Source organism: Pteropus alecto, unplaced genomic scaffold (assembly GCF_000325575.1).
Source record: "Pteropus alecto unplaced genomic scaffold, ASM32557v1 scaffold20, whole genome shotgun sequence".
NCBI classification, from domain to species: Eukaryota; Metazoa; Chordata; class Mammalia; order Chiroptera; family Pteropodidae; genus Pteropus; species Pteropus alecto.
In genome coordinates, this window is record NW_006436298.1 from 39,726,042 (window position 1) to 39,737,245 (window position 11,204).

General features: G+C 33.2%; 1 protein-coding gene across 5 annotated transcripts in view; it reads left to right on the top strand.

The window, feature by feature from the left end:
• COMMD10 (COMM domain containing 10) overlaps window positions 1-10,189 on the top strand; it is a 150,295-nt gene extending 140,106 nt beyond the window's left edge. For 2 of the 5 annotated variants that reach the window (XM_025047849.1, XM_025047850.1), the window contains exons 6-8: window positions 4,719-4,792; window positions 8,615-8,674; window positions 9,350-10,189. In XM_025047849.1, the coding sequence (XP_024903617.1) occupies window positions 4,719-4,792; window positions 8,615-8,674; window positions 9,350-9,527 (312 nt within the window). In that variant the 3' untranslated portion in view covers window positions 9,528-10,189. Of the gene's footprint in view, window positions 1-4,718; window positions 4,793-8,614; window positions 8,675-9,345 lie in introns of all 5 variants that reach the window. The other 3 variants (XM_025047852.1, XM_025047853.1, XM_025047851.1) reach the window with 3 other exon arrangements.
• Window positions 10,190-11,204: the final 1,015 nt, after the last annotated feature.

Sequence of the window (11,204 nt, forward strand, 5' to 3'; positions counted from 1 at the left end):
TCAAGCTGACACCTTCTGAATCAGAGCTGATTGTAACATCTGTTACCCCTTTGGTTGCCAAGAATGATTCCAGTTATCTGACAGATGGGCAGAGGATCCCTTACTTCCTACTCTCCCATGTACATTCTTCCTATAGTTGGGCACTTAGCTGTAAAGATAATCTGCCTACATAGAGAAGGACCTTTCTTTGGTCAAGAGTATATTCTTTCCCATGGTTTATTCATCTTTGTATCAGTATTCTTTAAATGTTTACTGAATGACTGAATATTATGAGTGATAGAAATGGCTAATGTTTGTATGTATGAATAGAGTTTCATGGTTTTTTCAGTTTATGCGGGAGCTTAAATTAATACCTAGTTTTTTGAACAAAGATAGTCAACAAATAATAATAGAGATACTGGAATATATTTACAAATACTTGTAACTGTATATAGTTATAGTTACAGAGAATATAATCTATACATGTATTTATTTCATAAATGGTGCCTAGTATTTTGATTTATGAATTCATTCAGTAGAACTCGAAATATTATTTAAATTTTATCACTGCCCTTCATTTCTGTAACTTAAAGGAGAAAATTTCCTCTTTAAGTATCTAGTAAAGAAAGTATTTTTAGATTCAAGTAGGATAAGAGATTAGTAGTTTTTCTTTTACTAGAATTCTCTACTCCTGATTTTCTATGTGAAAAGATAATTATATCATTTCTTATTCTGATGTCCAACTTAAGTTTAAAAGCTAAGCAATGTAAATTTGGTTTAATTCTTATCTAGTTTATATCTATATTATTTAGAGGCTATTTTTGCTTAAATAGTTTGTGAGGAGGCTAATGCATTTCTCCCTTGGAAAATGTATATGTGTTCCTAATTCTTAACTAATGGGAAATGAAAGGGTATTTTTATTGTCAGCTTTCATCAAGTTAGACCTCTCTTGAAGACCTAACTAAATTCTGTTTCCATGGGAATTTTGCTAATGGGTATGTGCAACATTATCCAGGTACTCATAGACAGAATTACAAATTAAAAATAAAAAGGAATGGGTGAACAAGTACATCTTCTCTTAAGAAATTGGCAGCATGGTAATCTTTGCACTTCCATTTTCACGTTGCAGTGTTTCCAGATAGGGTGCATGAAACCAGCTTAGACAATATAAGTAATTAATTTTCTAAATGGGTTCTCGGTTGTAATTTTATATGTATAAGGCAGAAGAAAGAGAGTAAATCTTCTAGTGTGTGTATGTTTAGTTAACAATATTAGTGACTTTAATAGGTTTTACTGGAAAATGAAAGATTGAAGGCATATTTAAAAATAAGCCACCCAGTTTTATCGCCTGTATCTTAACTTAGTAAATTATTTTGGTTCGTGTAATAAATGCCCACCATACATTTCCACATCATACGCAGAACATATATGTGAATCTAGTGATACTCACCATTTATGGAACACCTACCTACCCTAAATATTGACATTCTGTAGAGTTCAGCCCCAGGCTACCGTCTTTTCTCATGCTGCATTCTTTTTCTGGGTAATTTCATCCGCTTTTACAGTTTTAACTATCAATAGACCAGTAATTCCCAAATGTGTATCTCTTACTTAAATCTCTTTTCTGGCTTTCCAGACTTATTTCATATATTTTCAGGGAAATGCCATAGACATATCAAGCTAATTGTGTCTGAGATTGCACTTTTGATTCTCCCCTTCTTCAAATCTTCTCTTCTAGACTTTCCTATCTCAGTTACATCCATCTAATTTCTCTTGCCAGAAACGTGAGACTCATTCTTGATTCCTTCTATTTCTTCATTTCTCCGCCTCAGCTCAAATCTGTCACTAAGTACTGTTCCTTCTACCTCTAAACCATAGCTCAGGTTTTTCACTTTTCTCTCTCACTGTTGCCATCACATTAGATCTTTCGCTTGGATTAATGCAGTAGCCTGCTAACTGGTTTCTCCATCTCCAGTTTGGCCAACTCTAACCCATTTATAATAAAAGCTGAAGTGAGTTGTTAATATGTAAATATATTTATATCATTCTTATGCTTAACACCCTCCACTGCTCTTAAAGATCTTCTCCTCTTCTTTCCTAGAAGAGGTGATAGGGTCTATATCAGTTTTCCAGGGCTGCACAGACTAGGTATCTAAATAATAGAAATGTATTTCCTCAGTTCTGGATGCTAGAAGTTTGATATCAAGGTGTTGGTGGGATTGATTTCTTCTAAGGCCTATCTTCTTGGCTTGTAGAAGGCCATCTTCCTCCAGTGTCTTCATGTGGTCTGTCTTAATCTCCTCTTCTTTTAAGGATACCAGTCATATTGGATTAGGGCCCACTCTCATGACGTCATTTTACCTTAATTACCTCTTTTGAGACCCTGTCTCCAAACATAGCTACATTTTGAGATTTAGGGGTTAGGATTTCAACATATGAATTTTGAGGAGACATAATTCTATAACAGGGCTTAAACTGATTGTTGATGGAAGAGTAAGCATGTACAAAATACACTATTCTGAGCAGTCTCTATATTCCTATTGTCTTGCTTCCTCTGCTATCTTTTCATCAAAATTTTAACATATCGCCTTAAATAGCTGTTGAAATGGTTCTATAAACATTAGTGTACAAATATCTGTTTGAGTCCAAGTTTTCAGTTCTTTTGGCTATATACATAGGGCTGGAATTGCTGGGTCATGTGGTAATTCTATGTTTAACTTTTTCAGAAACTGCCAGTATTTTCCACAGCTGCTGTAGCATTTTACATTCCCGCTAGCAATATATGAGAATTCTAATTTCTCTTCATCCTCACTAACAATATTTTTTTCCCACTTAAAAAAATTACACCCTTCATATTCGGTGTGAAGTGGTGTTGAATATCTTTTCATATGCTTCCTTGCCATTTTTATATCTTCTTTAGAGAAATGTCTGTTCCAGCTCTTTGCCTATTTTTTAAATTGTTTTAATTGGATTTTTAATTGGTTTGTCTTTTCGTTGTTAAATTATAGGAGTTCTTTATATATTCTGGGTATTATACTCTTATTAATGGTTGGCAAATATTTTCTCCCATTCTGTAGGTTACCTTTACTCTCTCACTTCTTTTAAATCTTACTTAACTCAAATGTCACTTTCTCAGTAAGAACTTTCCTGACCACCACCCACAAACACACATCCCTTCTTTATTTTTCTTCCTAGCACTTATCACTAACATTTCAACATGATGTATGTGATTTATTATTACTATTGTTGTTATTGTTAGTATTACATATCTTGTTTATTGTCTGTCTTCATCAACTAGGATGTGTGAGATTTTTGTCTCTGTTGCTCATTGCTGTGTATGTAGTGCCTAGAACAGAACTTGTAGTCATTTAATAAATATTTATTGAATAAAAATGAATGAATAAATTTAACATATAACAATATCATCCTTTTTTTTCTTTTTTTATTGGGGAAATAGAACAGACATGCAGAAAAGGAGCACAGTGATGTGTCATAAAAAGAATACATTTTACCCACCACCAAAATCAAGAAATAAATTTCTGCCATTACCTCAGAAGCTTCTTTTATGCCTCTTCCCTATTACTCCTTCCTCTGTCCAGTCACCCAGAGGTGATCACTATTCTGATACTTATGATAATATCTTTGTTGCTTTACTTTATAATTTTACCACATAAGTATTTGTCTGTAAAACCTTTGTTATTATTGTTTTTTTCAAATTTCGTGTAAATGAAATCAGTATGTATTCTTTGGTGCCTGTCTCTAATGTTCAACATTGTTCTATTGAAAGAAATTTTGGTTACTTCCATTCTGGGTTTTTTTTTTTTTGTATAATGGTACTATCACTATACTATATGCACTAATCTCATGATGTCCAAAATATGTACATTTCTACTGAGCACAATGTTAATAGTTAGGAGTGAATTTCTGAGCATAGGGTGCGCATATATTCAGCTTTAGTGAATAGTGCCAAACCAGTTTCCAGAGTATCTGTACCAATTTTTATCCCTTCCAGAAGTATAGTTACTAATATATTTTCATATGTTTTTGGCTCTTTGGACATACTTCTCTGTGAAGTGTTTGTTCAAGTCTCTTAGTCTCTTATCTTCTTTTTTTTTTTCTTTCTTTCTTTCTTTCTTTTTTTAATCAGGGCAAGTCTGTCAATCCAGGGCACTCTTGTGCAATCTAGATGCACCTGGATGTACCTCAGCTGGAGAAACTGCCAGGAAACCCAACAGGAAAAGGACTGTCTCTCATCATTAATTCCTCTCTCTCTCACATTCCACCACCAGCCAGGCCTCCAGATCATTCACGTTAGCTGATGTCCCTTTTAACAATCTAATCTGGCATCATAAGAATCTTCTGATAGTTTCTTTCTTCTCCCCAGCCAAACACTACCATCCAGGTTGCTTTTTTTTAGTTGAGATATAATTGACATAATATTGTATTAGTTTAGTGTATGAGGATTCGAAATATGTTCTTGTCCATTTTTAAACTGAGTTTTGTCTCTTTTAATGATTTGTGGGGATATTTATGTATTCTGGATATGAATCTCTGTGGCTAACCTTTGTGCTCTTTTGATGATGTGTTTTGATAAATGGAAGTTCTGAATTGTATTATTTATCAATCATTTTATTTATAGTTAGTATGTTTACTGATAGCTTATATGCTAACTAAATATTATATAGTTAATATATTTTAGTGTGTTTTTAAAGGAGTTTTTATATACCTTACTCATTTAGAACCACAATCCACCTGAAAGTAGGAGACCTCATGAGCAAAAACAGGCAGCAAAGTGTGAGACGTGTGGGAGAAAGTGAGTACACCAGTTTGGTTGGAGCAGAGGTTTTTGGAGGGTCTTGTGGGAAATAAAACTAGAAAATTAAATTAGGGAAGATTGTAGAACCAAGAAGAAAAAACTAAGAGAAATGTTATCCTGCTTTATGCTCACATGAGCAGGTATCATTTGCAGTAGCCTCCAAACATCTTACACATAGGTACTTTTCTCTCAAGAGAGACCATGCAGTAGTGTGGATGATTCAATACAAGTCAACCACCCTCTTAATCCCCAGCAAAACGATAACAGCAAAGCAAAGTAAAACAAAAAACTGTCTTATTTACTGACTTCATTTTTATGTTATAAAAATTCTTCATTTAAGGGGGTAGGTATGGCAATATCTTTGGCCTATTTAGATATCATTAAATTACATTTTTTTTCTTTACCAAATCTAGTAAAGGTTTCCCATGAATTGTCCTAGATAACAGCAATATCTACCTGTTAAACAAACACCAAAAAGTCCGCCCAGAAATAATTTGTATAAATTATCTAGTCATTATATTCCTTTGGAAGACAATATAAACTATTATACTTAATTTCTTTAAAATGTTTTAGCTTAATAGTTTTCCTTGTATGAAAATATTTTTTGTATCTGATTACTGGAAGAATTGGGATGTCATGTTCTCATAAACTTTTTTCCTAAACATTTGTAAAATGAAGTCCCACATTATCTAAAGATGTGTGACTATGTATGTACATATGTTTTAGAAATATGTACTTACTTGGTTCGCCAGGTGATTAGAGATATATTATATAGTTCAAGTTTAAAATAGTTTTTGTATATGATTGACAAGATGATGATACATTTGATAATTTACAACTGTAGTTTTATGCCACTAACGTATTTCTTTTATTTAGTATGACATAATAGGCTACATTTTATTATTCAGCCTTTCTGACTCTTTGGGGAAAAAAATATAGGACCAAATAGTCAAGTCTCATTATTTAGTGACAGTGATAGACAGGAAGCACATGGATAATTAAATCTATTGTCAAGTTCATCCTATAAAACTGCTTTAGCCAGGATTTTCTACATCGTCTTCCAGAAAGCCTATTGTTAGAGTTGCTATTGATAGCTGAGATATGGAAGGTTTGAGTTTCAATTTATTTACTCCTCTTCTTCTCTTAACAAAGATACTAATGAGCCATTAGTTGTGTCAAAGGCCAGGAGTATCTAAAGTGTAGAAAGCTATATGTAGAGCCGGACAATCCAAAGAGAAGCACCACTGAAATAGTAATAATTGAACCATCATTAAACGTAATGCTTTTCTTATATCCTTGTTGAGTCTGGACTACCATTGATTTGTTTCCAGACATTAAACTGAAGAGAAGTTGTTTGAAAACATGCTTTCTTAATGGACAGAACTTTCCATACATTTTCAGAGGAGTAAACAATAAAGTTAGAGAGTTGATTCTGGTTTGATAAGCAAATCCATGACTTTCTAGTTATAGTCTCAAGGAACTCTTAGCATGTGTTTACCTCCTAAAAATGTCATGGTCCCAGGAAAGATTTTGATTAGGCTCGTTCATAATATTTGCAAGCCTGAAGCAAGAGTAAGAGTGGAGGCCATGAACTATATGTCTAAAATTAGTCATAAATAAAGCTACCAAATGATTAAATAAAATATGATCTATACTCCTTTATGAATAAGATACCTTCATAATGTCCTAGAAGGCCAGATTTGAATTTAAAATTCTTGGACTCTGCGGGGTTCCATGTCAGAACATGGCCCCTATCCAGCTCCTCTTCCCTTTTTATTCTACACATCTAAGCTCCATTCTTATCTTCCTAAAATACAGCTACCCTTGGCCAACCCATGGATAAACGTAGATTCTCAAATTCTAAAGATAATCTCATTGCACATTAGACATAAAACACTTAAGATCACTTCCATATTCTCCCATATTCTCAGGGTCTTCTCTAAGTCATTGTGGGCTGAATGAGAAATGATAATGATAACTAGCTACCAGTGATTATGCCAGGCATAGGTATAGCTTCTCTGAATATTTTGTATAGTTATCAGCATTTTTTCTTCTTAGAGCCAAGTATTTCAGTAAAGCAGGACTCTAAATTTATACACACACACACACACTCATACACACACGCAAATATTTTTAGCTATTGAATTTAAAGAAGTAAATTTTCAAAGTTACCTTTCTTCCTTTTCCTCAGTGTAACATTTTAGGAAACACTAGCTTGAAACAAAGCTAAGTAAAATTCAGGAAACAAGAACCTAGTTAGGTTACACTTATTTAGTGAAAACACTAAATAAGGATTTGCTGTATTCACTAAATAAGGATTTGCTGTTTTCACTAAATAAGGATTTGCTGTAACCCATCTAGGTTCTTGTTTACATCCTTATTTAGTGTTTTCATAAACTTTTCCTTCAGTCTCTCCTAACTTGGCCTGGCTAAGGGTGAGGTACATGGGGAAGAGAGCAATGAACTTGCCCTGCTTTTCCCTAGGGGAAACCTAGGCCTCTGCTGGGAGGAAATATAGGACTGCTAGATAATGCTGATTCAGCCTTTGGAGGTTTCATGATATGTGCCAATTAGCCAACTAATTTTTCTAAAACAATTTGAACAATTTACAGTTTTAAATTATTCCTAAAGAATGAGACTTTAAAGAAGACAGGCTTCTTCATTCATTTTAAAGCTGAAATACTTAAGTGGTATTTAAGAGAAAATCAAGTGTGGAATTTGATCCTCTGTGTTTAGGCTTCATGAAAAGGGAGGTGCCGTAGCTCCATTGACTCTCCTGGAGTTAGCTGGAGATAACTCGTTTTGAAAATGTCAGCTTTCTAAATAGAAATGGAAACCATTAAAACAGATAAAACAAAGAAAGAACTTCAATATAGAAACTGAGAAGTAGAGTTAATAGCATGTTGGAAATGACCACAAGCAATTAAGTACCTGAATCAATGTTTGTTTGCAACAGTTTTCCACTTATTCACTTCATGGTGCTTATTTTATGTCATGTGAGCATGATAGTGTGGTCAGAGCAGGCAGCACATTCTTTGCAATCTCTCATTAACTTTTATTTCCCAAAGTTACCTTGAACAAAATAGATGTGTTTGAACAACCTCAGAAACTAGTTAAGTGTTTTCTTAGTTTACTAAATCCACCCAAGCAGGTTGGAGCGGATTGGGTTAATGTTGCACTTTACTACACCAACATGCAGATATGCACAGTATTACTTAGCATCTGTAGCATCCATAAAGATTTCTCTATCGCATGTGAGGTGAAAGAAGAGTGTGTTTAAGTCCCAGCTTTGAAGCTGTTGTGTTAATTGTTAACTTTTGCTGAGTCTGTACATTAAAAAAGGTAACAATCTCAGCATGTTAAGATCATAACTGTTAGATGCTTGGAGGCAGCAGCTGTGCTGATGTGAGGCATTAATGGCTGGATAGATTCAATCAGATATGCCGCCTCCAGTGTCTTTATGTAATGGTATTTACTAGATTTCAAATGGACTGCTGAGAAAGACAGAATATAATCTCATGTATTATCTCTGTCTTGAAAAAATAGATAATGAAATAGTTCTCTTGCCAGCATATATTTTACTAATCTTTGCGGAGTCAACTTAAAGAACAGATATCACTAGTTGAAACCTTTGGCTAAAGTGGAGTGTTATTAAGTGCATTCGTGAGTTCTAGGAACAATGGAGCAGGTAAGTATTTTTTTAAAAACCACTCAGGATAATATGGCATATTTTGAGGCTAAGTGGAGAGAAAAAATTGCAATGTAAATTGTATACCAATAAATTCTTTTTTCTTTCCTTTTTTTTTTTTCCCCTTACAGAGTCTGGAGAAAGTTCTTATGGAATTCAATCACAAGGAGTTGTTTGATTTCTATAACAAGGTCTATATTTTTTAAATAATTTTCGATAAGTGCGTTTTTTCCTTAATTTTATGAATTTTTATTTTTAAATGCCCTATTGTAGAGCTAAGTTCTTTAAACTTCACTTGTAAACACCTTATGTTTCACAGTAGGAAGCAGTGCCGAGATGAAAAGAATCTGACAAACTAAATCAGGAAGAAAATGGAAATTGTTTTAATTAAAGCAGTAGGATTGTTGCTTTTAAAGCATTAAGTAATGAACTATGTGGTACCTAGCCACACTGGCATTTTAGATATAAGTAAGGCTATATATTTTAATTTCTGGGCACACGAGGAAGGGAAGATGCCCGTCCTTTAAAGATTTATCATGAGCATATTTCATGATTCTTCCCAAATATTGATTTTGTAAGTCAGGAAACCAACCCCCCCACACACTTTAAAAATCTTATATAGTGATTATTTAAAATAAAAACAGTAGTATTTAGAAATCCTAGTTTACAAATTTGAAAATTTAGCAAGCATAAATTCTAATATTTTCACATAAATAGAAAAAAAATTATGGTATGTTTATTGCTATGTGACTGGATTTAATTTATATAATTGCTGCCATTCTTTCTCTTCTATTTGCATGTTTCTAAACAACACTTCATAAGAATTTCTCTCTCTCTCTCGTTTTTTTGTCTTTGTAAATAGCTAGAGACCATACAAGCACAGCTGGATTCCCTTACATGATGTTCCTGAAGACTGGTTTCTCCATCACACTCCTGCCACCTCATTATTTTGCTTTGAAGATAGACTGCCAGGTTGTGTTTTCTGAAGGATTCAGTAGTTTTCTTCTTGTAAATTATACGGTTTATCACTTCTTAGACAAATAACAGCCAAGGGAAATCATTGTTCTGAGAACTGAGGTTCTAATATACATTCTCTAGTTCTGGGAGCCAACAGCCAGCAATTGTTAAGAACACTTTTGCTTTAAAGGAAACAAAAGTGAATACCGTATTGTTTTTACTGTCCTATTTTTGCTTTCTTGCCTAACTAGTTTATTTTTCACCCATGTGACTCTGTATATATCAAGGAGGGTCCATGGATACAAGGTATAATGTATACCTTAGAATACAGAACTCTAGTAAGTACATTAATAAAATTAAGAAAGCAGTCAGATGCAGTCAAATACATTACAGTATTTTTCTTTGAATATAATGAGGATATTTTGCTTTGGAAATAATATAGGAAAGAAATTTAAAATAAAGCTAATAGTAGTATATCAGGTAATTCCAGTGTGAGCTTCTCTTTATTTTTATCTCTGCTTAATGCTTTAATAACAATTCTGGTTTTTGTATGCCTTTCTTTGTACTGCAGATTAATAATGGTTCAGTTCATACTGTGGGAGACAGATTTAGATTATGAATAAAAAGAATTGTAATGTGTGCTAAATGGATATCCTTAAAATTTCAAAACACATACCTTTTACATTCTCTTTCTGTAAATATGTTAATTCACTTAAGTCAATAAAATTTTTATGTCTAGTTGAACTCAAGTGCACAGTGTTTTATGCTGTCAATATGTATATAAATATGAGTATGGTTGCCTATAAAAAATAATATCAGTTGATTTTTTTATAAATGAAATATCTGTCCTATATTGTTTCCAGAGAGATAGAGAGGGACAGAAGGAGGAAGGAGGGAGGAAGGAAAGGGGATGGGGAGGCAGGAGAAAATGAGAGGGGGAGAGAGAGAGAGAGAGAGGAGTTGATTCAAACATGACTTTTTTTCATATGAAGGAATTTGATTTTAGAAATGCCCTATAGTTAAACAGAACCATTGATATTAAATCACATTCTTTATATGAGGTACCCCGGTGTTGTGTCTACCAAATAAACATCTAATATATAGAATTTATGCCCTTACTTATTTATATGTGTGCTTCTGTGGGGAATTTGGCTTATTTCAGAAAGTAAATGTCATAGTTGCTGTTCATAGTCGATTAAAAAGTTTTTAAACTCAAACTTCCATTTGTAGGATATCTGAAAGACATATTTATAATATAATAGGATTTGTTTTTATATGTGCCTTGTGGGAATCTATCTTCTTTCTTTTCTTTTCTTTTCTTTTTTTTATGCTCTTCTGCCAATCCCCAGAGAGAACTACCTGATTACTATAAACATTTTGATAAATATTCTTTCAGTCTTCTTATATACAAATAAACATATATCATCTCAAGTTGAATTTATTAGGCCTCCTGACAGTGACCATGTAGATAAGTAGAAGTTTTTATTGGTTTAATAGCCAACTTAACTCCTAATATAGAAATCTAGATTAAATGCGACTGCTCAAAATTGAATTTTCTATTAGTAGCTCATTTTATGCCCCCTAATAGAGCTGGTTATATATTCTCTGAGTATATCTAAACCTATACAAAAATGTGGTAAATAATTCTCTCCATTAGACTAGTTCGAGAAAGTCTAACAAAAGGCGTTGAAGAAAGGACAAGTAGAAAGTCTAATTGCAACTAAGAACATAATTATTCCTGAAATATACTTAATTGCAGATAAT